Genomic DNA, 26,932 nt, shown 5'->3' on the forward strand with positions numbered 1-26,932 from the left:
TTTCCCGACACCAAAGCTTCAACCTTTCTCCGTGGTAACACGCACGCACACACGCGCCAAAAGTTTCACTAGTGCTTCTATTTACAACATTGACGCTTCACTTTTACAGTGGGATTGGGCTTATTTTCCAGTCTTCGAGATCCAATGTAAATAGCCCAACTTGAGAAGTATTTAATTTTTTTTCTAATAATTATTTCAAGTTCAAATCTCGTCTTTTGCAGCAAAGTTTTAAACGGAATTCTGATCCGTAACAGATTAATTCTTGACCTGTCAGATTACTTAGCATACGCTAAAAATATTAAACAAATATGATATATATACAAAAATTTAATCACTAAATCAATTATTATATATTTATATATAAATACATATAAAATAATTTAATAGTTTATTTTATAGTATACACATAAGTATTAACATCTTAATTAATAATTACCAACTTTATGTAAATAACTATCAACTTTTGTTATGAAATTATTCATTTCTGAACTAAGAAAAAATCCTTCAAGAGGATGTTAGAGGAACTATGAATTGTCTTACCTCACCTAATTTTTTTTTTTGGTTAGATGAATTAGAGAATCTCTAATCCTAAACATTACAATATCATCAATTCACCTACACTACACTTAAAAATGGTTTCTATCCATTCTACTTAATCCCGAGGTAAATGAATTGTCACTATGTCAAGGTCTCCACAACTTACCTGCATAATTTCTATCTGGAAAAGTATAGGTAACCAACAATATTGATAAACAATGTAAACAATAGATATATCAAATGTTTATTTTACTAGATGTGCGAATGGTGATTCTAATATTAAGATTTAGGTGAGTAATTTGAAAGTGTAGTATGTTTTTATTTTATTGGTGATTGTTCATATTGTCCAAAAAAGTCATTGATTACCTAGCATTACCAAATGTGGTCTTTTGTTATCTTCTTTTGTTGTCTACACAACTACACATGCATAAGTGGTATATTTTCTCTGAACTTGGAGTAAAAGTGGGGGTTACAAAATTCAGATATAAAGATTCATCTAAAAGAATTGGTGACTTGTGTGGAATACATAGCAACAAAGCAGAAAGAGAGAGATGTAGAGTGCAATGCAATACAACAGAATAACCATAATTTTAAGAGGGGAACATTCTATTGACACTAAAAACATTAAACAAGAAGAATGAAAAATAAGAAAAAGTTTGGTTTGCATCCACAAATATTGTACAGTGAAGCTTATGCGAGGTTGCCACCACTCTGCTGCCATAAATTGATGATATCAGTGGCTTGATTGAGGAGAATGATCATCTGCTTCTGAGATATCCAAGGCTTGCTCTCAAGCAATTCCTTGAGCTCTTCCCAAGCATCTTTCCTTGGCCAAAAGTAATAAGGGCTCAGAGGGATAGTTCCATGCCCTGGTATCATTTGATCAAGTGCAATGCCAATGTTCTTCTCCATCCATATGAACTTCAACACAAGTCTTGGCTTCTCCGTTGGCTTCACTACCACTCCAAGCTTCTGAATCACACCAACAATATCAAATGCAAACTGTCAGAATAATATTATTATGGAAAGGTAAATTTAGGTAATGAGCACTATTTCCATTACTTAAAATGCTACATTTTATCGTGAGATTCCTGCACCCCTTTTAAAGTACTGAATATTGTACTATTTCAAATGGAGCTTAAGTCTCAAATGAACACAGAACTTGAGATTTAAAAGAATAAAATAAATTAGAGAATAAAAATGATATTCATGACTCTCCACATATATATTATCCTGAAATTTCTGCACCCCTTTTGAAACTCGAAAGTACTAACAGGAATTACATGATTGTCCTACATACATATAATCAATTATGCTTATCTACAAATAACTTAATCATAACACAGAAAAAAAAAACTTTTAAATTAATCAGAAAAATGTCCCTTTTGAAAGGGGTGGATGAACCTGAGGCTGGGGAGGGGAATCTGAAGAAGTGGCATCATCTTCGGCAACAATTTGTTGAGCAGTTTCAGATTGTGCCGCAAAAGCAGAGAGCTTTGAAGGGTTTGGTGTTGAAGAAGAGAAGAAGGGCTTTGGATTGGGAAAGGATGAGGCTTTGAGGGGTCTAAGGGTGAGGCTTTGAGATTGCGATGGAAAAGTTGAAGGCTTTAGAGAGAGAGTGGGAACCACGTTTGGCTGAAGAAGTGCCATGGACAACATGTCTGTCTTCTGAGTTCTAAATGCTGCTTTGAAGTTTGAAGAGAGTGACAGACAGAGAGATAAGCAGAAGTGAAACTGAAGTGAAGATAAGGGAATACCGTATTTGGATCCACCCGATTTACTTTCAATCGGGTACCTACTGACATGTGAAAAAAAAAAAAAATTCTTGTTGAGGTTAACAGATTCAGTAAGAAATAAGAAACTTTTCTATCCTTATTTATTTATTTATTTTTATTTTAAAGAACTAGGTTTTTTTTTACATGTTAATGTAAATATAATTTTTTTTATACATCATTATTATTCCAAAAATTACTTAAAATTGATGTGATTTGGGTCTCAACGTAAAGTCCAAACTTCTTCTGAAGAGGATTTCGACGTTCTTTCCGACGAGATAAATTCGTGTTTAATTTAGCAAATATTTGAAGTAGATTTTTATAAATTAGGGTTAAAAAATATGTGTGTGATAGTTTTAGATAAAAAAATCTACTTTTCTCACCGATCGAACACTAAAAAAATATATATTTAAATCTTTGTAAAATGAATTTATTCTTTTAGACTTGGCTTTAATTTTGGATTAAAGTATAAATAATTATCTAATCATATATTATTATCTCTTTGTTCAATAATCATTATTTGAAAAATTATACATATAATAGCAAATAATCAAATTGCAATATAAAAAATTCTCCACATAAACCATATATCAAAATTAAGAATTTTTATCTAAGTCACTCTCCCTTTTTTTTACCCTTTTCTTTTTCCTCCTTGCAAACATTTGTCAAACGCATATAATAGCTTCTTTAAATAATACAAACAACATAACAACCAAAAATAATACAAACAACATTATCTACATCACTTCTAGGGTTGATAATGTCACTTCTAATTTAATAAAATTATATTATAATTGCTTTGAATGGAGGATAATATCTCCTAAATTGGAAATAACATGAACACCCAATTTCTCTATGTAGCCTAAAACTGTCAAAGACCATAAAACGAAAGTTCCAATTTTAATTATGAATCAATAAGTCAATATCAACTAAACCAGCAAGTGAGCCCCTCATGAACAGAAACTTGGTATATTCTTGATATCCCTTAAACTTCGTCTAAGACTCTTAAGGCTTTTTTTAAGACCATGCCTCAACGTGAAATCTACCATGCTTTTCTAGTGACCTAATCCACCTAGCTGCATCTTCCCTTGAAACCTCATTTTCTTTAGATACAATGTCCTCAAAAGCTGACGTTACATCTGCAGGCATTTTGGTAGAAGAACCGGCTATGTAAATAGCCGCACCCTGGGCTAACAGGTTCCATATCCTCTGGCTTTGTTCCCTCATCTTGTGCTGAACATAAACCTTTTGCGGCTGGTCTCTTGAGAAAGCAACATAGAATCCTCCACCCTTTGCTTCCGAAAGTACCCCATTGTTCTGTGAATGAGTTAACCAAAAGTCTCGGTACAAAAAGTCAATGTCTTCATTTCGACAGCCAAAGAAGAAAATAATTGGAGCAACTGAGTTAGTTTCACTTTGCAAGGCTCTTTCCTCGACAAACCCGCGAAAAGGTGCACATCCTGTCCCAGGTCCAACTAGTACGAGGGGAAGTGATGGCGGCGGTGTAGGAAGACCACCTTTATGGATCCAGGATGGAATATATATGACTGCTTATAACAAAAAAATAATTAGGCACGCCAACAGGTGAAGAGATGGTTATTTCACTAAAATAAATAGAGAGAAGTGGCTTATACCATCTTGAGGATCTAATGCAGCTAGCCATGAGGAGCATAGCCCTTTTTTCTTCCTCTTGTAAGGTGTTGTCCATGATACCACATCCACAGTCAAGTGTACTTGATTCGGGTGTGCTAAGTGAGAAGAAGATATGGAGAATGCTCTTCTTTTCAATGGAGGAACCAATTGCACTAACCACTCAAATGGCATTTGTACAGAAGAAAAATCCTCTAATACCTTGGTGCAGAGAAAAAGAACAGGCATATATGTTAAGTTGGACTCAGGAAATGCATATAATCAACGAGTAAACAAATCATAACTGAAAGCCAAATAAGAAAGCTATCATTTGTTTAAAGAGGCTATCTTATCCTCCTCCTTTCCACTTTTGTTCAATTTATTCTTCAATTCATAATCATTCGCTACTTAATTGCACAGCACATACCATACTGCTAAAACACATCAGGAAGAAGAAAAATAAGTGCATATTAAGCTGTATGTAGAATTCAATGCATAGAAAAACTATGTGACACATGGAAAAATAATGTCTGACGCACCACTAATTGACCTTACCTCAAGAACTGTTCTCCTTTCCTTCTGGTTGTATTGATACAGGTCATCTCTTCCTTCAGGTGAAGCAAAATACTGGAGTCTTTCCCTCTCATGTTCAGCTGTTGCAAAAAAACTCATAACCTGCAATATCAAATTATTCAAGTTAGATTTTAATCAAGGAAATTACAGGCACATAAGAAGACGTTTACATAAGACTCTCAATCCATTATGAATAACAGAGTAATTGAAATTTTAAACAACGCTAAGATTAAACACCAGAGTGTTCATCACCAAGATCATTTTATTAACTTATTCAATTGCTTCATCCAAGGTGAAAACTTCAAAATCTGAAGAACATAAAAGAAATACAGGGGAACATTTGATTCAATTAGGTAATATTTCTCCGTGAAGTTACATAATAAAAGAACAGGCAAAACATAATGCATCTTGCCTCAAAGAAATACCGTCGAGGGGAAGCTGAAGCTATATCCATCGTGAACTCCACAAAAGTTCTTAATTTTACAGGGACTCTAGAGTTACTATCGGTAATACCATCCATTTGTCTTGGATTAACCTGAAATTTAGGGGATTGGTAGCAAAGTTCAGGCACATGTGCGCCACACATATATAGGAAGGTAGGAAGCATAGTATAAACTCAATCCATGCCGAGAAAGGTAGAAGAACCTCATCCTACAGAATACAACATAATTCATATTAAAAAGACTCACTGTGATGAATGAATCAGGATCCAAGTTACAACGTCGTATGAAAGCATCAACTGAAGCTGACTCCTGACCAGGGAGAATTTCAAGGACATCCCCAGTATCATATTCAATGGCCTGAAGAAATCAAGACGCGTCTTTTAATTCAAATGAGGAAGATGAATAACCTAGAAGCTATTTTACCTCATCAGGTGAAAAAAAGTTTGAAACATCATGATCTATTCTTAATATGTTGCAATATCATACCAAAAGTAATTCGATAAGTAATAAAGTTATAGTCTATATATTAAAAAGACACAGGATGACCTACATTTGAAACAAATTCAAATTCAAAATGGCGGACATCTTTTCCACCATTTGGCCTGGTCAAAGGGAGATTCCTTACCTGCACAAACAGAATCAAATAACTTGAAGCAAGCAACATATATTGAATACATATATAGTTTTGTGTCTGAGTTTATAGAAGTCCCCATCTTGATGGATGTAAACCTCTACACAACTATGCAATAATAAAGTGTCTTAACAAATACCATCTTGAGAAAGCAGTCGGGCCTACATTTGTCAGAAGATAATTTTCCAGGATGCATTGAACGTGCACTCCCAATTTGAATATCAAGATTAGTTAAATCTGAAAGTCACATGTTAATCTAATCAATATAACACAAACAACAGGAATAAAAAAGCGAAACATAAACTGTTAAAGGTGCAGCTCAACAATGAACCATGCTTTATATCATCATAATAGTAGTATTTAAGATGATGCCCAAGTATGACAAGAACCAAGATGCTCTTTACAGATTAAAGACCAATTAATTGGGATCACATAACAATTGCTAAGGGAACATTGCAGGTCAACCAAGATCTTAATCAGTTTGGGATACCTGATGCAGTAGAAAAACTTGAATCAACATTTTCAATATTGTGATATGTGATTTGGACTTTGGGTTGATCAATCAATACTTTGTCCTGAATCACAACATCAGGACCATTTGGGAAGAATTCTGGTTTAATGATATTCAACATTCCCCACAGAGAAGACATCCAAGGATCCAGAGAACCCTCGTAGCTACAAACAGTTATGCAATTTAGTCATTCAAAACAGAAAAATTATGTAACAATATCTGAAGAATGAAAAATTAATTTTTGATTTAAGAATAGATGAATTCAATTAAAAATAAAATCAATTTCAAAACATGAGACTGAGTACATTATATTATCCATAGCTGGTAGTTGATATTACAAGCCTCATGTCTCTCAAGGATAAGTCTCTAGACTATTTATAAGTGAGGGGCATCCACAGTTAACAAACTTTAATGAAGAAATTTTAAAAGGTAGAGTTCAAATAATGCCTTCAATTAAAAAAACCCTGTTTCTGGCATGAAAAGAATATATTAGTCCTTGGTGAACTTTGGTGTGTTGTACTGTAGAACAATTTCTTGAAATTGAGTTTTCACTATAGAAAATTTTGGGGCAATCCGCTGTTTCTAAATTTTCTAATCAAAGAAGCATTTACAATACAGGAGCAGAACAGAACCATTTTCTATAATCAATTATCCAATCCAATCAAACTTTTTAATACTCCTGTTAACCAAATCGAGCAGAATTTTATTTACAAAAAGCAGAATCCACAATCATACCCTGAAGGGTGCTGATCATCCCCCAAGCCTCTTTCTATGATAGCTGTTCCTCCAAGGTCCATTAATCTTTTGTCCAGCTTCTTTGCAACAAACTGCAATGGTTCTCACTTAAGTCTTTGTTCAAAACATCGAACTAGAGAAAATATTCCCAATATCACCATTCTCAAATCCACATCTTTTTATTTTCCCTCCATGATTTAGCAGAAGGTAATGAACTTAATAAGTAAGTAGGCAACAAGTGATGCAGCATTTAAGTTCCAGTAAACACAGAACCATGAAAAAATAATTATTTCCTTTGGATAAGCAAATAAAAATGATTACGTTATACTTCTGATAACTAGAATCGCCCAAACCGAAAACAGCATAAAGAGTCCCTTTCAGCCAATGCTGGCTTAGGCTTCTCTGAAGAAGATACTTCCAAAAGACCTAAATATGCAAAAGAAGAATCAGAAAAAGAATGAAGGAAAAAGAGAGAACGAAGAATATACTAAAAAAGAGCCTCTGAATCCCACCTTCATGGAGTCAGGAGTATCACCCTGGCCTGTGGTAGAAACCACAAAAATCACAGCCTCCTCATGCGGCAACATACTCTGTATACAACAAAAAACAACATTGCACTCAATTCAAACCATAAGAAAAGACAACACAACAGCACACGATGGCAGAGGATTAGAATTCACCAAATAAAGTTCAATTTTGTTTGTTACTGGGAAAAATATAAAAAAAGATGGGAAGTGAAGAGGGAGATAAGTAGATACAGGTTGATATTGATCAAGAGAGAGGAGAGTAAGGGGGCATGATCTTCGTTCAGCTTCGCGAGCAATGCGTTCAGCAGCGTCCAAAGCGTTGCCAGTCTGTGAGGCATAGAGAACCAGAAGATTCTTGCGGTGCTGCTCTTCCATTGGATTGGACTGTCTACGCTCTCCAAAACAGCAGCAGCACCACCCAACCACGACTTGCTCTGCTCAGCTCAGCTCAGATGCACCCGGTTATGCTAACTTGCTAAGTTATCAGCCGTCAGCCGCAGCATTCACCTCTCTCGAGTCCCAAGTCCCAACTCTCAACACACACGAAACTCCAAGGCTAATTTTTTTCATAACATTTTTGGTATTTTTAAAGTTATACTCTCAGAATTCGATTTTTGTATTCCTTTCCATTTCCTAAAAATCGGAGTACCCAAAAATAAAAAAGTGAAACTCGAATGCTCCGCTCTTTATTCACACTTTTCTTTTAAATAAATAAAAAATTATTAATGATTTTTTTTTTAGTAAATTATAATTTACAAACCTATTCTCATTATAAATCATTTTAAATATCTGTGTTTATTCTTTCACACATAAATTATCCATTTACGCATAAATGATCCTACCCAGACATATTTTTAGATAAAAAAACACTACTCTCTTACTCTGAAATGATTTATGTTAACTAATGAGTTATAGTTCAAATGGCATAATCTCTACATATTCATTTAAGAAGTTGCGAATTTGAATCTCCCTATCTTTGATTAAAAAAATACAATTTGTTATTTTGTGAAAAAATTTCCAAACGTACTTAATAGACTGGGACAATTTATATAACGACTATATTATGTACATATTAAAATCAGCTACTAAAATCAGCTACTAATATAAAATACATATTAAAATACGAATATATATTAAAAATAAATTAAATCATACATGTATTTATACACAAATATATTAAAGGTTAATTTTAGTGACTAATTTTGATATACAAATAGCATTTTTATTTATATAAATATAAAAATAAGAGATTCATGTGTTAAAATTTCATATAGGAAATTCATAGTTTAAATTTCTCTTTATTTTATTAAGTAAAAAAACCAAAAGAACATATATAACTAAATAAATAAAAGTTTCAAAAGTAAAAACTAAAATACATTTACATAGATGTTTCTGAAGTTACACCACTGACACCTAACCCTCAACCCATATTTTAAGAAAATCTGTGTGTCTAAATATTCTCACTAAAAAATATTAAACTTCATAGAAAAACTAAATGAATAAAGTCACCCAAAAAAAAACTAAATGAATAAAAGCTTCTCAAATAATAACAGAATAATAATACAGATTAACAACAGAGCTAGAGAATAAAATATGTGCAACAAAAATACAATTAGTTGGAGCGCAAAAAATGGTACAAGTAAATTATACATGCATCTTTTTAATCGCGATTTTCATGCAGATGTGGGATCGTGGGATTCATAAATATTATAATCTCGTGCGGTCGTGTCATGGCCTTCCATTGACAACGCCTCACTCATCACGGTGGTCACCAGCTGGTTCTAACTTATCACTACTTTTTTCACTTTCTATTGCACCTTGGGACATTCCTGGCTGCGGATCTGAGTTCTGTTCATTTACACCGTCTTTAGCATCTTCTGATTCGCAATAACCCTGTCCAAGTGGCGGAGAGTGTGAGACAAATGGTTCAGGTGAAGGCTTTCTTTGCAAATTATCTGATGATAAGTCCCCTTTGGTCGATCCTTCAGCTTCTGCCTCAGTTCTATGATAAGAAGAACCTTGCTCATTTCCTGGGGTTGATGTTGCCTCTTCCTGAAGCTCAGAACTATGCAGTTCTTCTTTCATCTCTTGATGCTCGTTACTATGCAGTTCTTCTTCCATCTCTTGATGCTCGTTACTATTTACCTTGTTAGTGTCAAGACTTGTTTGAGTATGTTGCAGTTCTTTCTCCATCTCTGGATGCACATCATTACCTGACTTCTCAGCATCGGAATTAGTTTGATCACGTGTCTGTTCATCAGTCTTTAGACAATCAACGCCATTGAGGTCATTTTCACCATTGATGGAACGTTCTTGAAACTCATCAACTCTGGTGGAACGTTCCATATCTGATGAGCTTTCAACCAGGCTGAGATCTTTGCCTTCAGCAGCATCCTCTGTTTTCGGTTCTGATGAGCTTTCAACCAGGCTAGGATCTTTGCCTTCAGCAGCATCCTCTGTTTTCGGTTCTGATGAGCTTTCAACCAGGCAAGGATCTTTTCCTTCAGCAGCGTCCTCTGTTTCTGGTTCATCTCCATCCTCATTTTTAGACACAGGAAAAGACTGAAAGGCATCCCAATCATCTTCACCAAATTCATCATCTTCCTCATCATTTTCATCTACATGAGCCGCGATAGCAGCCGGTGGTGCAGAATGCTTATCTTCACTTTCTGTTGATGGCTTTGGGATTTTAATGTCCAAAACTGGTACTTTTAGTTCCATTGGATTTTTATCATGTGTTACTACAGAAGCTCGGATTACCCCCTGCAGGTAGTGAAATAACAGCAGTAAGCAACAGGAGATTACGTCAGAAATTTAAAAAAAAAAAAAAGCTTATTATTTCTGTTGACAGGAAAATGGAATTTGCCATTTGCAAAAATATAATTTCTATCTTGGTTGAGGTGATCAACCAGTGATTGTAGAAAAATATTAAAGGATTGCTAAATAAATTCACAAAACATGCACGTTGGTAGCATAAAGTACCTGGAGTTGTTCGCGATGCAGAGGAGGCATTGATAGCAAAACATCCTTGAAATGAATTGCTGATGAAGGAATTTGAGCAAGGCGAGAAACAAGCTTAATGGCCGTGTTTCTTAAATCACTGACTTCCTGTCGTTTATTTGCACGATCAAAAGAACAATTTTTTTAAGATATTAATAATAAGAAAAAGAGTGCTAAGCTGGCAATAATCTCAGTTTATATTACCTTAGAGGATCCATCTTCCGTAGACAAGAAAATTATGACAATGGCCTCCAAAAGAATGTTCATAAAACTTCGCTGGCAATCATCACCTTTCGACAGGGTTTGTAATAGCACCATTAGACTCAAGCATTCGCTAACTATGGTTACGGATTCTCTTGTTATGGGATTCTGCCAATGAAATCATAAAATCTTTTAGCTAGATTGAATTGAAACAATCTACTAAGAAACTAACATAATATTAGGTGTTACCAATGGCACCACAGATGCAAATGCTTCTTATACCTTGAATGTTTTTTGGATCAAAGTGAATATATCGGTTATTAGCTCCCCAACAAGAAACATTATGAAAGACTTATCTTCTGTATTAGCATCTCTTTGAACCCTGGCTTTAAGAAATTGCAAACCTAATACTTGAACCTGTCGAGAACAAACTTTTGTCATTTGGGTTTCTTTCCAGGTAACAGCCATGCTACGCAATTTTTTACATAACACTTACCTGTAAATTTGAATCATTAAGTACGGTTTGGATACATCGTATGCAATATCTGAGGGCATTAGCACATAAAGAGTTACTTGTTTCACCATCAGCAACACATTTTAGTTCAAGAGCCAATTTGGCGATCGATATACTTTGTTCAAGAGAAAACACAAGCTTCATTTGTATTAATTTGCGCAAGTTGGAACCCTTAATCTCCTGCAAATGGAATCCCTCAATGCAATCCTTAGTCATAGCAGCAACCACACTCAGACAAGTTCCAAACAGTTCTCTTAGTTGCAGAGCGCCATCATCAAGGTGAGCCTCATCTATAAACAAATTGAGGGAAAAAGCATAAGTTGACTATTGAATGAATTATAGTTGATTCACTACTATGGGAGCTTGATATTGAGCGACAATTAAAGAATCTCAAATCTGCAGAAGTAAAATGGTTCATATACCCACAAAAATACCTATTATACCAAAACTACAGGAATACAAACAAGCAGAAACAAGAAAGAAATAAATAAAGGTCAATATAAATATTCAAAGTAGCTATTTACAACGGACCATAGATTACTATGGATTAGCTACTTTCAACTATAAAGGCTTACCATTAATGATTTTCTTTAATAAAGAACTTGAACAGTTGACCATGTCAATTGCTTCTGATAAGCAAACTTCAGTTGAAGCCTCCCTAATGCACTCGTAGCCCATTAACACTAATGCCAGAACCACAGATTTTGCGTGTTTGTGTGTCTGAAGTAGTCAACGTATTAGATCAGCAATGAAGCTCACTTTTCAGAATCAGTTCACAAAGAGTTGAATTTAAGATAAAAGCAAATTGCCCAAAGCCTTCAATGAAGAATAATTAAAAAAATAATAATAATAATACTGATACAAGATATTGGCTCATAATTTCAGATAATAATAAGAGCACCAGTTCGTACACAGCAGACACACCTTTGTCTCAATGCGTTTAATAACTTCCCTTGTTGTGCTACATAGTGTATGTATCACATTTACATCACATTTGGGACGCGGCACTGAAATTCTCTCACTGCTGGACAACAAAGCACAGAAACCATTTTAACAGATTATATATATTCGATGCATGTCATCTATCTGGGAGTTGAAACTTCATATTAAATTACCAATCACAGAAAGATAATTACCTCCGGAACACTTTAAAAAGGTAATCTAAACAAAGTTCTGTTATTATCAAATCCAAATTTTCACTATTGAATATTTCTTGTGGGCAATTCTGTGCAACCTGTAGAGAAAACAAAAGAAACGAAATTCGTTAGTCACAAATACTGGCCAAAGCACCAAACGCCAGACTAGATGAAAATGTCATACAGGCACAAGTCAAGCTTCATCAGGAATAAAGTGCTTTAAGTGTAATCATAAATTTAACCAAAAAACGTAAAATATAATACACACAAAAAATCAGTTCAGATAGCAATTTATCTAATGCCTACCTGTGATAAAATGGATATTGCAAGACTATTCCAAGAATTATCCATGTACGTGGAATATGAAAGAATCTGCATCCACCAAATATAAGAATTCCATGAGTATTACTCATGACCATTCAGCATATGAATTATTAAGAATTCCATGAGTATTGCTCATGATCATTCAGCATAAGAATTATTTAGTCTTGTGAATGTCAAAGAATCTCATAAGAAACAAACCCACCTGTAGCAGTTCTTTGCAAATACCCATGCTAAGTAATCCCGCGCCAAAAAATCTTTCACTAGAAAGAAGTTGAAACATAGGTAGTACAATTTCATATAATTTCAAGCCCGAGGTGTTGACTTCATTATTTGGCGAGTTTCCTCCATGCTTAGCATCACTGAACGCCAGCTGTAAAATTGGCCTGCAAAAGATAGGATGTTGTGACTGAAACAGACCAAGGAGGGAAAAGCCCCACAGGAATTTGAAGTCTTCACTCTTCAACTCAACCATGCTATGTTGACTTGTAGAGACACTATTTTTTTGGGTGTTTTCGACTGAGGCTTTGGTGGAATCATTTCTGCCTTCAGGATTCACAGGAACTGCATCAAATGCAAGTGCTTGCAAAATTACAGGCCAAGATTCATCTAAGCATGGGCGCAACTTTGAAGAAACAATACGTGATTGGATCCCATCAAGGAACAAATTCCACTGCAAGAAAGTGCAAGTAGAATGAGAAGACAACCATGAACATATAACTAGTTTCATATTGATCCACGTTTGTCTTTCAATAAAGAAGTACCCTCTGAGGCACTGAAGTATAAAGAGTTCAAGTCCCGGCTTACCTCCTTCTTTGGGATCAAGTACAAGCATATATAACTATAATCCTTCAATGTACGGATCCAATACTTTCCCAGAATACTTGAGCTCTTTTGGAACAATGGTAATAATGCCAGGTAATCATCTGGAGCTCCATTTTGGTGCTTTCTCATGGATGCATAAATATAACATTTAAGAGAAGCATGAGCAGCCAGAAGTCTTATCTTGATCTACAATAAAATTAATACGACGACAAATGAGCTGATATAAACATATTCGAGACATTGATAACACACAAAAATAAAGTAAGCATGCCTTGCTTGTGACCCATTCTGCAAACGAAGGATAATAAATGTCCTGAAAATCATTCAATGGACGTGAGATTAATGAGAATATACGCTTGACCACCGCTTGATCCCCACTGATAATTCCACTTGTGAGTATCTGAAATTTTCACATAGTATTGTGTTAAATTGCATATTGTGGGAAACCTTGCAAATATATTTCTAACTTCCAAAGAAATATTAGATACATGTTTACGGAGCCCAAGGCCCACAATTGGCTATGCAGAAACAAGTTTGAGGGATTTCCAAATTTGCAAATAAACCAAACCTTGGTTGCCAAATGCAAGCCTGCCTCAAGTAAACTAGGACTAGCAGATGTGTCCAAGGTTGTACGAACTGCAGATACTAGTTGGGCCTGTATTTAGAACAGTTTTGGTTATTCCAAGCAATTCAACAAACTCAAACTTGACATAACCATATAAATGAAGCATTAGTTTTATGGGACCTTTCAGCAATCATAAGTAGGCAGAAGGAATTATGATTGTGATTTGCCACATATCTTGCTAAATACCTGAAACTGTTCCAGTAGAAAATGCCCAGGAAGCTCGGGGTCAGCTACTTTTTCAAACTGTTGGTCCAAATTCACATAAAAATAAATTCATCAAGAAGAAATTCCATCAACCATAGAGAAAGCATGAGATTAAGCAAACATCAAAGACTGATTAGGATTTCCCAACATGAAAACCAGATAATTGATACAATAAAATGGTTTAGCTCTTGACACTAGATCAAAAATAGCATTTACTTACAAAGACGTATTAGTGTCAAAAGGAGAAATACTATTCCATTAATACAGTGAAGAAATTAAGATTGAGAAGAGAATAAAAAGCATTTGGCTCAAGCCATAAAGTCGAGTACGACAAAGAGAAGTATAGCCAGCAGACCACCATAATCCCGCTCCTTCAATTATGCCATAGCCCCAGGGATTAATAACAAGATGATCTTATATGAGGGGAAAAATATGGAGAAGGAAAAACTTCTGATCAGCTTAAAAGACTTATCTCAAAGAAATAAAATTTTCAGCATTTGAGCAACCTCACAAAGGAAGAGAACAAAAGGTGAGAAAAGCCACAACATTCGCACAACCATCGTATTTCATAGAGAACAAACTACCTTGTCCACAATGGTGCCAAGAAGACTAACGCCAACCGGCTGCATGTTCTCAAATTGAATTGTGCTTATCTGGTAAGAGAAAATATGAGAGGCGACCAGTTAATAGAGGCGACCAGTTAATAAATTATTGTTGTCTTCAATACCAATCAAAGTGCAATAGGTAAAACATTTATGCTAGTATATTCTAGTATGTAAGCAGCACCTGATAAGCAAGTGATATCAACTCTTGCAAATGAAGTACTAGCCAATCACCAGTGTCCGGCCCTTTTCCATGTTCTTGCCTTGCCAAAATCAGGTCAAAATGTGCAGGATTTCTTCCTACAGCTTCTGGAAGATGGCTCAAGCATCTGCAAGAAAATTAATTACTCAAATAACAACAAATAATATAATCATCAACAGCTACGCCTTGCTAGGCTACATGAATCAAGCAGGAAAGCCCAACCATAAATGATGCTTACATCCATTTTTACATTCAACTTTTAAAGGGTATATATTTTTTAAATTTTATTAGTTTCACCTATAGTTTTTCTAGGTCTCCTGGCTAGCTCCCCAACATATAAATCATCCTCATGCTAATTCTTCACCAAATGATGAAGGTATATTTCACATTAGATGCATTAAAATCACATGAAAGAAGCCAAGAAAACATAGGGTTTGAATCTAGGATAGGTTGGCATTTTTAAAACATATATATAAAAACTAAAATTACACAGCTAAAACAAACATACTCTGCAGCAAAAAGTCTGGTCCGGTATCTGAGGTACTTCTCTCTATTAGGATCAACATTGGAAGCTTGAAAATTGTAACTCTGCTTGCTGTTGGAGCTAGAAACCATATCTTCATCATCCCCATGGTTCAACTGTGTATCACCATCTATGTTATCACTTGCTGAAGTACTACTATTTTCAATGCTCCTCATTGAAGTAGCAAGGACCTGAGTAATCCCACAAAAACCATTGTCAAGTATCATTAAATAATAATAATAATAATAAGGGTTAATTTCACTTGTCCCTCCGTTAAATGTTACACCATGTGCACCTTACCATGAACTATAAAAATGTCCAAACCAATCCCAAAACTTCCCTAATGTGCATTTTAAACCAAAACCTCATTTACTAGAAGTGAAAGGGTCTGACTTAACTCCAAAAGCTCACTCAAGAGATGAGGGTTTAACTTTTTCAAACTATATATATATCATGCTTGTTATATTTTATATATTTTTTAATATAACTGGGTGGTTCGACCAATGACCTGGTTGAACCACTGGCTCAGTACCCCAACATAGCTGATTGTCGTGCCAAATTTCATAACCATGAGGAGAAAGAGCATTAGAGCATCCGGTCAAGAGGGTTGATCAAATGCAAGATAGACCAATAGTTAGGGATAGAGAAAAACCTAAGCAGACTCTAAATGAAATGATAAAAGAGATGCATCTCTACCAAATAAATCCTTCCATAGCATGACCATAAAAAGTAAAAACCTTAGGTGCTTGTGCCTATACGTCAAAGACAAATGACAAGGCAACTATTTTATTACATTTGGACCTTTTTACAACATCTGCCATTGCAGGTCTGCACTTCAAAGAACTTTCAGGAAAACTTCAAATATCCGTGTCTTCCACATGGGTTTAACACAATCTCTTGTAAACATTGTATTAGTTTCCAGACACTGAGAAGCATATAGACAATCCAGCATTTTGAAATAGAAACCTTACCACTTTGCGACATACTGCTATCCAATGTGAAGGACATGAAGGAGATGATGCATGGAGTAGTCTCATAATTGTGGTCCGCACTAACTTACCGATTCTGCACAAGTTAAAGGAGTAAGAAATAAGCAGTGAAAAAGCCAAATGCCAATAGCTATAGATGGCACTGACCAATTTTTATATTAATATAATAATATGGTTGGCCATGCCAATCTTCTCATCCTCGTTTACCGTCTTATCGAATTTTCCTTTAAAACCACCCACACCCAAAAATATTTTTAAAAAATTGTAAAACCTGAAACAAAGCCAGGTAGAAGATCTTATCCCAAAACAAGGATTACCAAGATTTTCTTCAAAGAATAAATCTTTTAGTCCCAAGAAAAGAAATCAATGGGAAAAAAAAAATGATTAAGAAAACTTTTCTGTCTCAGATACAAAAGATACAGAGCTGGAGGAATGTTTGACATTATGACACTAAGTATATGGGAATTTTAAGGGTTGATCCATCAAAGATGCAGAGCAATGCTGAAGTAATTAAATGATTTTAAGAGACACTGTCTTGTAATGAATAGTCTAGGAAAATATATCCTGCCATTGTATTACTTCTTACATCATTCTGGCTCTCTGTGGAAAAACCATATTTATATTAAAATAATGAGACAAGACAACCACATAAAAATAATAAAAGAAAAAGGTGCCTCAACCCAAATAATTGGTAGTAAAGAGAAAGAAAGTTACATACTCAGAATCAGTTTCCTCGTCCAGCATAAAGAACAACTTATCTTCAATCTGCTCAACAATAATGGAAACCTGTAATGATTAAAATTAGCTGTCAGTACAAAAATATGATATGCTAATGCTTTATATTGAGAACACCACTAAGAAGAGGGAACCAACCGGGTCTTTCTCCACTAAATGCCTTAGTGTTGACACAGCAAGATGCCGTAAATTTGGCTGCATCAAAGAAAAGATTAAACAGAAAACAAGAGTGTATAATACATTATCTAAATGGAAACTGTACAGGAAACAAACCTGTCTTGAGGACAGAGTGGAGAGAAGAGTCTGCACATGTGAGTGCACAGAAACAGCTTGGGGTGCAAAAAGAACAAGTTGTTGTGTAAAGCGTGCACTCCTGTAGTTGAGCAAGCAAAACTTCAGATGACCATCAAAGAAGGGATTGCTATAACTTAAAACATAACTACCCTAGTCAAAGACTAGATAACCACAAAAAAAATGTGTGGAATAAAGAAACATACTCAAGCATAGTTGCAGTTTCTTGCCAACAGCTTATCTCTGCCATGGCAGACTGGACAAAGAAAAACACTGTGAACAACAATAACAATAACAATAACAATAACAATAACAATAACAATAACAATAACAATAACAATAACAATAACAATAATAACAATAATAATTGGCTGAAAACCTGAAAATGAGAATAAGAGTATAATTGGTCAAAATCTCCTGTACAGACACCCTAGGCAACTTGAACAACTTTCTGTGATTAGGTAATGAATTTGGCCAAAGTAAAGAGGCTAAAAATTTTGTTGGAAATAGGGAAACTGTGCCAAACTTGGGTGCATATTTTTTCCAGCGGCAGGCGGGGGTCGGGTTTGAAACTCTAGCATCTTCATTTACACATCAGTTGTTTAACTTCTGCTTGGTGCAAAGCTTATCAGTCATTTAAACATGTTTCCCAAACAAAAGTACTGAGGTTTCTTTTTTCATATCGTTATTTATGTTTCCCTTTATGTTAAGCAAGACAACATATGTTCCAAATTATTTCTTTTATTATCTTCTCTTTCCTCTTAATGAATTTCTTCTTCTTGAAACAGGGACAAAACTAAAAAAACATCTACCTTGGAGCGAGAGAAAAATATGCTTCCAGGGACAAGCTCAGGACCAAGAACAGCAACTATAGCATTGATAAGGCGGCCAACACCTTGCTGAATGTCCACTAAACCATTCTCATCAGATAAAAGAATGTCCATAGCAAGAGAAAGGGTTGCCTGGCATGAAAGTTAAAGAGAACCATGTCACCATTAATAAATAGAATATTACACACAAAAATGTCACCCTAGTTAAAGGGATCCCTACGTTTTGAAACCAAATGGCTATTGCATTAAGGGACGAGTTAGAGATGAAGTCATTTGTGACACATCACCAAAAATGTCTTACCTCATATGTCTTATTCTCTTATTGTATAAGTGAGTTTGGGCTCGTACTAGTAATACCTAACTAATAGAGTAAAGACAGTAGTGCTTTGCATTTTACACACACCAAAATACTTCAGATTATTTTACACACACCAAAATTCTCTCTCACCAAGGCACCTCCTATGTTAATGTATCATGAAAGAGCTTCCAAATGTGGAGGGAATGGAAGACATGATTATTACAAATTTACATTATCAAAAGCAGGCATATTACCAGGAGGAGACCCAAAAAAAAATTCATTAGCTGAGTGACAGCGATATTATTTTGATAATTAAACAAAATAATGTGGAATGGCTCAAATGAACCAATTAGTGACATTTCCGATGACTTAAAGTTATTCCTTAACAAATGTTATCTCAATACAACAAGGGAAAAGCTCTTCATGCTGTAATTACCCTGACAGATAGATATTACTTAATAGTTATATGTATGGAATAAAATACAAATATATTTGTCACAATGAGCTGTCATTTGAAATTGGAATACCTGGACGTGAGAAACAAAGGATAAACCAGCAGCTTCAATAGTTAAAAGAAGCCCATGCATAGCCCATATCTGAAGGTTAGCTACTGAACTTTTAGCCAGTGATGATAGAGAGCTCACTGTTGCAGGAACTAAAGTTGACAATGCAATCCCTCCAGCACTGCAACCAAGAAATACAAAATAAAGAATGTTGCAAAATATATGGAGAAAAAGATGGGTTGTCTACTTGCCACAGTTCAAACAAATTCATACCCATCAGTGATTAAGAAAGAAATATATCCTGGGAGATTAAGAACAAAGTGAAAAAGCACAGGAAATTATCAACTGGCATATTAATAAATGACCTGCGATGAATGCAGCCAAGTGCCAAAGCAATAGATCCAGTATAGTGGGTATCGGTTGCTCCATTTAGGTCACCCAGTAGTGATCTTGCCTGATTATCACCGTTATGGGAGAAAAAAGAATAATCAGAAATGAACACAGTACATAGCATCACAAAGTACAAAAGCAAAGAAGAACAACCCCACACAAAAGAGGGAAAACTTTTCGTAATAAGCCACAAATGCAGCAGAAAAAAGAGTCATAAAATTCAGATTAAACTGAAGAAACTTGCCATTCTTGCAGTAAAAATATCATTTCCAAATCGAGCTAAGTATCCAAGACCTTCTGATGATGCTCTACGCTGTGATGCACAAATGTCTCCCTCTGCCAAAATACTCTTCCATGCAAATTCAAACCGGAAAAAGAAAATTAGGACATCACATATATAGAGCAAATAACACAGAATAATAACATTTAATGCAGATAATATGAAATTAAAATTACCTACCTGAAAAATAGATTGCGCCGAACCCAAAATCTCTTGTCCTATTGTTTGTGGTCGAAAAGAATGTAAAGCCTACAAAGATAACAAAACCATTATATCTGGAGAGATTCACACAAGAGAAGGGTACCAACAAAAGAAAGAAGAGAACCTTAAAGCCTGCTAGTAAGCCCACACAAATATTGGTGATACTAGCTGCACGCCAGTGTTGCTTTTTCCCAGCTTTCAGACACTGCTCAATGATGCCAAGAAGGGAGAGCATGCCACCACTATCCTGAAACATAACAATTCAAATGACTCACTAAACAGCACCCTCTTGATTCTGCATCCACACAATGAGATTCATACCATTACCGACATAATACCTGACAAGCAAACGTGATCCCAAAAAAAAGAAGCATCTGGTTCACCAAAGTCTTGCTTATTGTCTCCGGCTTCATAGGTCACATTAAGTTGTTAGTGAAGTAAAACCCCATCCAAAAATATCACACACAAAAGAATAAAATAAAGCAAGTGGTACATTAAAGACATTAAGAAATAAGCTGGATTAATAAAATGAAATATATTTTTAAAACTAAAGACAAATATAAAACTGTTAAATGTTTATTCTCACTGCACATCTCAGTACTTGACACAAACAACACCACTGTGCCCTATCAAAAACCAAGTTGATTTGATTGAGGTCTTCTTAAATGTTTTCTTTTGGAATTACACTATGCAATAGTACAGTAGCATTTAAATAACCAACTGTTGTGCTGACTTAAAGTTATACACAGTAGCATTTAAATTAACCAACTCAGGGCAGTCCTCATGATGGATGAACAATCAAAACATATTTTCAAACATATAAACACTTGGAACAATGTTTTTCTTTAGATTTTCACACACAAAAAGAAAGTAACACAAGGACTACTTTCTGCTTTCGTTGTGATATCAAAACCTTCCAAAAGTTTATCAGGCAATAACAAGGTATGTTCCACTAACTAGATAATAATATTTTATAGGAGGGCACATGCAGTAATCGCCATAAAAAATAATAATAAGAAGAAAGCAAAAGAAGAAACACAACGTTTACCAATAAAAGGAAACAAGATTCAGTTGAGAAGAGAAATGTGAGAAATACATTAGAGGAATTCCAGAGTAAAAAAGAAATCCAGTCTTGTATAAATTGAACAGATAAATGATTAGCTAGGCCAATATATAGTTCACACACTAAATACTAGTTGGATATTGTTCATCACAAATGTAGTCTATTGTTCATAATAAATAAGTAAATTATTTTCTTGGCGTTAATTAAACTACAATTATCCAAAGAAATAATACCTGAGGAAAGCTAGAAATTTCATTCTCCCATACACACGGCATAAGGCCATCTTTTCCGCCTTGAAAAGCTCGAAGCTCATCTTCAAACCAGTCCCTTTTTCAAATAAATATATAGGTAATGCAAGTAAGTTGGAAAACAAAGAAGGGAAACCAAAGGGACTCGAGAAAAAGAGGGACCACCAAAGTTAAGAGAAATGAGAAGGAGCTCCACTTGTTTACAAAATATGCAGACATACACAAATAACAGAAGAGTTGCTGTAATTGCTGACATCAATTAGTTTTGTTCCCACAAACACAATTCACGACATCGCTAGATTTTGTTCCCATAATTCAGGACTCTGTCAAAATTATGTCTATTCATGTGACATCTTGCTGGGTGCACTTGAAACATGATATTGCAAGTTAGTCTAAGGATATATCTCTTTGGTACATGGTTTTATTATTTTAACATGAAAGGGGATCTGAATATTATTTAACGTTCCCACATTGGCGACATTTGCGAATGACACCAAATCACTAGACTAGATTTAATAGGAGTATTCCATAATACATATCAAGCCAACCTCCTCAGTAAGCTAATTATGATGATAGAATGAACAGAGAAATATTATAGATAACAAAAAAGGAAAAGAAGAGAGAAATATATTGGAGACAGGGAGAGAACAACCAACCAAATTGATCTATCTTAAAAAGATTTGAGAATAATCCAAAAGACCATACCACTAAGTCAAAATCATATACAGCAGATCATGTTATTCACTTGATAAAAATGGACTTTATAACTTAGCAAATAAGAAATCTTTGTAATTTCATCTGACATCAATGACAGCATGTAATTAATAAAACAAATACTATGCTGCATAATAAGATAACAGAAACGGACCTTCCGGGAACCCATGGACCCAACCAAGAATCTCTCTTGTCTAACAGAAACCTCAAGCATGAACTTTCTTCACATTCTGAGGCATATCTTATTCAAACAAGCAACAAAAAAATTACTCAGATCAATCAGTGATTATCAATTAGTTTTTCACAATAGAAATATAGAAAATAATTAGTTATAACAGCGAAGTAAAATGCCAACCCCCCTCCCCCACCAAAAAAAAAAAAGAAAAGAAAGAAAGAACAAAAGAACTCTTTTGAATCATTTCTACTTCAAAGGCATTTCATAAATCATCAAAATTATATCCATCTTTGATATTTCTAGCTTCCTTCTGCATCAAATCTTCCAAGAGAATATTTTCTTTAAATATTAGTTTAAAGCCTCTTTATCCAGGATAAGGTTGGTCATTGGCATCTATTTGGTGTGAATGAAGCATTTAACAAGGAGCTCTAGCATATATGAAGAAGGATTGAGAAGCTTAGGTTGCACAATTTTCTCATTTTCCATGGATATTTGTTTTGTTCTTTCTTTAGGGTGATCCTTTATCCTTCTTTTTCTTTGTAGTTTTTATTCTTTTCTTATCAAGAACCATGACTAGAAAGAGAAAGGCATAGCAATGGCATTTTACAAATTCTCTCTCAAAAAACAGAAACATCATTTATACAACAACTTGATTACTTGAATGAGAATTAAATCAAGACAAAAGAAAAGTGTAACATCTTTTTTATGTTTTAGCAGTGGCTGATCAATACAAAGTCAAAATAGTAAATAACAGACAAATACAATTTACACACTACCTGAATGGAAATGTACATTGTTGAATAATCTGAGGATGGTCATTTTTAAATGAAACTGGATCAGGAAGAGCTTGGTAAGCAATCAAAGTTCTGATGATGAAGATGTCCACTGCAGGCTTTACATGTGCCAATCCCTTGGCTCTTAATGCTGAGATGTATGATAACGCACTGCTTCCAACATAAATTAGGAATTGCAATCAAATTTCAAACGACATTACAGTCATAAATAAAAAGACACAAAGATGGATTTGTAGCATCGAAGAAATCAAATCTTGAGGTTATCATACCTACTGAGGTATACAAGAACTGGCTGAAGTAGTACTCCATCATTCACCACATCGGGAGCTATAAAGCACTTTATAAATGCTGTGAGTGCATGAATAGCAGAAGACCATACACTACAAAATACAAGAGAAAAGTGGCGGACAATAACAAAGAATGCTGTAAAACTTCAACTTTAAAAGTCCAGATGATAAGAAAGGTCTTGGTCAAGATACTTAAAAATAATAGTAAATACTTCTGAAAAAAATAATTCCCTCAAATTTTTCCTGGTGATAATAAGAATAAATTTTTGGTCAGGACATATCATAGGGAAGGAAACTGAAAAATAATTCAAAATACTCAACACAAAAATAATGTAGTTTATTTTTCCTTTTTTCTTTGGGGTGGGGGTGGGGGGGGGGAGCGGGGGAGAGGGAGAGGGAGGAGTACTTTATGTTATGAACAGTCTCTTGCGAACACTGCATAGGGCTACTTTACCTTGTGTTAAAATTAAATTTTCGCGAGCAATGACATTAGTCATTTCTCATAAAGCTTAAGTTGCTAGATAGATGTATTCAAATGCTTGTCATATCTGACATGCTAAAACAATTTGACCACAAAAACCATATACGTATTTTCATAGGTGCTTACTATATTGTTGACACTAAATCTTCAGTTTCCTTGAGCTCATTTTCTGGATTGCCAGTAAAGAGGGTAGCCCATAAGGCAAGAATATCAAAGACCTCCTGTTCAAGCTCCTGCGGGCAAGCACAAATACCATGACGTGAATTTCGCTTAGAACAAATCATATGGGAACTAAGATCACAATCCTGCCTATAATTTTCAATTTCATATTAACACGTCACATGAAATATACATAGAAGTTCCTTATTATAATTTTCAAGAGGATATACAGCTACAGTAAATGGACAAGGGAAGGAAAACCGTGGTCTACGGCTTAGCGTCATAATTTCAATTCTATAGTAATGGATAATGAAAAAACAGGTGAATACACACCTCTTTTGTTTTCAATAGAAAAAGAAATTAGTACAAAAGATGATAAAACATCGTCACAAAGAAATCAACAATAGCAAACCAAATCCTAAGTGCATAAAACATGCATGCGTATTGATAACTTTGTATTGTCTCATTTAGTTAGGATTCATCCCTACCTAAATGGGTGGGATGTGAATACACCAGAAGTTTCATAAATAATTATAGCATAACATCATGTTGATCCCAAGATGCATTATGTGTGAAGCATGCATGCAGTAGGTAATGTGACAGTCTTGGAGCACAAGTTCCTTGCAATTTTAACAAAAATACTAACTTTATACCTCCTTTGGTAAAGAACCCAACAGAGATGATAAAAGCAACCACCCTGCTTCCTTTTCAACTATGGCTGCCACAGGATTGTGACTGTGTTGGGTCAGCATTTCCTTTGAAACTCCAAGCACTAATTTAGGAAGTCTGTTTATGCAACATAATGACTTATTAGCGCAGCAAATAAAGCAAGCATAGCACTTCAAATATGACAATCTACTATTGTTATCCAGCTTGATGAAACAAAGAAATTTTCTTTTTAATTTTATTGATAACAGAAAAAACTTGAGAGAAATTTGGGGGGGGGGGGGGGGGGAGAAAGAAAAAAGAGTGCATGCACACATAATACCTATTACTATGAATGCATGGAATAACTAAAATGACGTAACCGATAGCAATGTGTTGACTAACATTTATATTGAGTATACCAAATCGCCAATACCAAAAAGTACAAAGTATGCTGTGACACCTATTTATTCATATGCACACTAGAAAGTGTATCTTTCAAATCTTTGGACAAAAATTAAACAAAGCAAAAGGACAGATCCATATCCAAGTCCTCGCAACACGATAATATAAAAACAGTGGAGGGGATAGGGGGAGGAGATCATGTTACCTAGCTGGGTAACCAAGAGGGAGTTTTGGTGAAATAGACACTAAAGCTGCCAACACAGTAGCCTGCCCATGCAACGAATCTAGATCAAACTGTAAACTGCTTCCCTGGACACAATGCATCATTGTCAATTCATAAAATGTACTTTTATTGAACAAAAAAAATAAGGAACTGAAAATGGAAATACAACCTTATCCTTGTTTAAATATAATGAACAAAAAAATAAGAAACTGAGAATGGAAATACAACAAAACACACTAAAAGGGAAACATAACAAACTACTCCATCTTGATTCAAGGAAATAAACAGCTGCTACATTCATTTTATTTACACAATCGTGTACACTGTCAACATGAGGTAGAAGCAGATAGCTAAGCAATCTGCATTTACCGTGACTCTCTTACATTGCCACACACCAACTACAGTAATAGGCAAATAACATTCTATCTTTTGGATAAAATATCAGATTTGAATGCTGTAGCTTATAATAACCTGCCTTCATTTTTACCTTTATCAACATTTCTCTTATCAACAGTAATAATACAACAACCAAACCTTTTTTTCTCACTAAATGGGGTTAGCTACATAGAACAAATATCCTTATTGTATTTTATTGTGAACCATGTCTACAAAGTACAAAAAACAACACCACAACATTTTCCAACTAGAGTAGGTTAATGTAAACCGTTTGTACAAACAATTCATGTAAATCAAATAATAATAATTGATGCTATATACTAATTATTATAAACAATGAAGTATAATGTAGATTATCATCAAATTCATGAATCTCACCTTTTCAAAGGATATATTCTCCCTTAAAGCAGTAAGAGCAGTCACCCCATATGAAGTTAAACCACCCACACAAGTTGGATCAACTTCAGCCAAGGTACGCAAGGCCAAAGCAGCCTCTATCCGAACCTAACAATACATATATTTCAGAAATCCCAAATGCTTTTACATAATTTTTTATTTTCATTTTTTTATTTTATTTTTTATTTTTTATTTTTTTTATAAAATAGGAATATCATTAAGAGAAGAGAAAATAGTACAAGGAAGTGGAAGATAAGGGATCTTCTATACAACAAGCAAAAAGCAACCAAAAGAATGGCTGTTTATGGAGCATAGGTTTCAAATCTCTCAACATGTTTGATAGGGAAATTCTGTTAAAAAGATTCTGATTTGCACATCAAATGGAGGTCAAATGTCTAATTGTGTGAGATGATTTAAAGTGATTGTTGAAACCACTAATTGTGAAATTATTTACCATCAGCCTTTCAATCACATCTACATTAAGAAATTATTCATAAGGTCATATCAGTTTCTTCCTCTTTCAACCTACTCCATGGTTATGAAGATGATGTGTTTAACCAAAACAAGTAAAGAATAAAAAATATAAAACTAAAAAAAAAGGCATAGAGATATATGCTGAAAATATTTTGGCTCTTGAAAAATAGGAAGATCATGAGCTCACTAGTTTCGAAGAATGAGACACAGCTGAAACTACAGATTCGTCAAGAACTGCCTTGAATTCAAGTGGAACCTGCAAATTGAAAAAACCCAGTAATACTTCTTCCCTTTCTAACAGTACTTGACTTTCTTTTCTGTACAGAAAGATAAGCAGTTAAGCCTTACCTCTCCCAGTGTTTTTAGAGTATATGATAGTGTACGTAAAGCTGCCACTTTCATGTAAGGACCAGCTTCAGATGACTGGAGCTATAACAAGCAAAC

General features: G+C 34.7%; 3 protein-coding genes across 5 annotated transcripts in view; all 3 read right to left on the bottom strand.

The window, feature by feature from the left end:
• Window positions 1-1,006: 1,006 nt before the first annotated feature.
• On the bottom strand, window positions 1,007-2,280 carry LOC107635739 (small ribosomal subunit protein cS23). The gene is made up of 2 exons (XM_016339295.3): window positions 1,942-2,280; window positions 1,007-1,509 (listed from the first exon to the last, which is right to left on the bottom strand). Exons 1-2 carry the CDS (start codon window positions 2,194-2,196, stop codon window positions 1,228-1,230), a joined length of 537 nt encoding a protein of 178 aa, XP_016194781.1. The 5' UTR covers window positions 2,197-2,280; the 3' UTR covers window positions 1,007-1,227.
• Window positions 2,281-2,882: 602 nt separating this feature from the next.
• LOC107635741 (Flavodoxin family protein) lies at window positions 2,883-7,960 on the bottom strand. The gene is made up of 12 exons (XM_016339298.3): window positions 7,590-7,960; window positions 7,344-7,421; window positions 7,153-7,257; window positions 6,832-6,923; window positions 6,076-6,260; window positions 5,725-5,822; window positions 5,505-5,579; window positions 5,201-5,311; window positions 4,924-5,046; window positions 4,494-4,613; window positions 3,944-4,160; window positions 2,883-3,856 (listed from the first exon to the last, which is right to left on the bottom strand). Exons 1-12 carry the CDS (start codon window positions 7,731-7,733, stop codon window positions 3,327-3,329), a joined length of 1,878 nt encoding a protein of 625 aa, XP_016194784.1. The 5' UTR covers window positions 7,734-7,960; the 3' UTR covers window positions 2,883-3,326.
• Window positions 7,961-8,858: 898 nt separating this feature from the next.
• Window positions 8,859-26,932, bottom strand: part of SWEETIE (HEAT repeat-containing protein) — a 28,380-nt gene continuing 10,306 nt past the window's right edge. For 2 of the 3 annotated variants that reach the window (XM_016339300.3, XM_021122290.2), the window contains 39 exons: window positions 26,837-26,917; window positions 26,676-26,744; window positions 25,997-26,122; window positions 25,205-25,308; window positions 24,603-24,735; window positions 23,917-24,023; window positions 23,292-23,402; window positions 23,005-23,172; window positions 22,208-22,294; window positions 21,325-21,418; window positions 20,367-20,435; window positions 20,153-20,275; window positions 20,008-20,076; window positions 19,792-19,896; window positions 19,523-19,611; window positions 19,182-19,338; window positions 18,339-18,488; window positions 17,733-17,782; window positions 17,509-17,608; window positions 17,374-17,430; window positions 17,219-17,286; window positions 16,483-16,576; window positions 15,497-15,702; window positions 14,971-15,115; window positions 14,769-14,837; window positions 14,167-14,223; window positions 13,924-14,010; window positions 13,627-13,755; window positions 13,338-13,541; window positions 12,736-13,203; window positions 12,516-12,581; window positions 12,210-12,307; window positions 11,998-12,097; window positions 11,649-11,793; window positions 11,056-11,363; window positions 10,842-10,976; window positions 10,563-10,727; window positions 10,341-10,466; window positions 8,859-10,121 (listed from right to left, as the gene is read on the bottom strand). In XM_016339300.3, coding sequence (XP_016194786.1) covers window positions 9,111-10,121; window positions 10,341-10,466; window positions 10,563-10,727; window positions 10,842-10,976; window positions 11,056-11,363; window positions 11,649-11,793; window positions 11,998-12,097; window positions 12,210-12,307; window positions 12,516-12,581; window positions 12,736-13,203; window positions 13,338-13,541; window positions 13,627-13,755; window positions 13,924-14,010; window positions 14,167-14,223; window positions 14,769-14,837; window positions 14,971-15,115; window positions 15,497-15,702; window positions 16,483-16,576; window positions 17,219-17,286; window positions 17,374-17,430; window positions 17,509-17,608; window positions 17,733-17,782; window positions 18,339-18,488; window positions 19,182-19,338; window positions 19,523-19,611; window positions 19,792-19,896; window positions 20,008-20,076; window positions 20,153-20,275; window positions 20,367-20,435; window positions 21,325-21,418; window positions 22,208-22,294; window positions 23,005-23,172; window positions 23,292-23,402; window positions 23,917-24,023; window positions 24,603-24,735; window positions 25,205-25,308; window positions 25,997-26,122; window positions 26,676-26,744; window positions 26,837-26,917 — 5,730 coding nt within the window. In that variant the 3' untranslated portion in view covers window positions 8,859-9,110. The remainder of the gene's footprint in view (window positions 10,122-10,340; window positions 10,467-10,562; window positions 10,728-10,841; window positions 10,977-11,055; window positions 11,364-11,648; window positions 11,794-11,997; window positions 12,098-12,209; window positions 12,308-12,515; window positions 12,582-12,735; window positions 13,204-13,337; window positions 13,542-13,626; window positions 13,756-13,923; window positions 14,011-14,166; window positions 14,224-14,768; window positions 14,838-14,970; window positions 15,116-15,496; window positions 15,703-16,482; window positions 16,577-17,218; window positions 17,287-17,373; window positions 17,431-17,508; window positions 17,609-17,732; window positions 17,783-18,338; window positions 18,489-19,181; window positions 19,339-19,522; window positions 19,612-19,791; window positions 19,897-20,007; window positions 20,077-20,152; window positions 20,276-20,366; window positions 20,436-21,324; window positions 21,419-22,207; window positions 22,295-23,004; window positions 23,173-23,291; window positions 23,403-23,916; window positions 24,024-24,602; window positions 24,736-25,204; window positions 25,309-25,996; window positions 26,123-26,675; window positions 26,745-26,836; window positions 26,918-26,932) is intronic. The other variant, XM_016339301.3, reaches the window with a different exon arrangement.

The sequence above is a fragment of the Arachis ipaensis genome, chromosome B4, assembly GCF_059453495.1.
Source record: "Arachis ipaensis isolate K30076 ecotype BB chromosome B4, ASM5945349v1, whole genome shotgun sequence".
In the NCBI taxonomy this organism is placed as follows: Eukaryota; Viridiplantae; Streptophyta; class Magnoliopsida; order Fabales; family Fabaceae; genus Arachis; species Arachis ipaensis.

Bases quoted from the DNA above. Each gene is read 5' to 3' on its own strand.
- LOC107635739 (XM_016339295.3), bottom strand. From the start codon at position 2,196: ATGTTGTCCATGGCACTTCTTCAGCCAAACGTGGTTCCCACTCTCTCT. The intron at 1,510-1,941 runs GTTCATCCACCC...GGTGTGATTCAG, and splicing joins ATTCCCCTCCCCAGCCTCAG to AAGCTTGGAGTGGTAGTGAA.
- LOC107635741 (XM_016339298.3), bottom strand. From the start codon at position 7,733: ATGGAAGAGCAGCACCGCAAGAATCTTCTGGTTCTCTATGCCTCACAG. The intron at 5,823-6,075 runs GTATCCCAAACT...TGTGACTTTCAG, and splicing joins AAGTTTTTCTACTGCATCAG to ATTTAACTAATCTTGATATT. The intron at 5,047-5,200 runs GTGAGTCTTTTT...CCTAAATTTCAG, and splicing joins ATCCTGATTCATTCATCACA to GTTAATCCAAGACAAATGGA.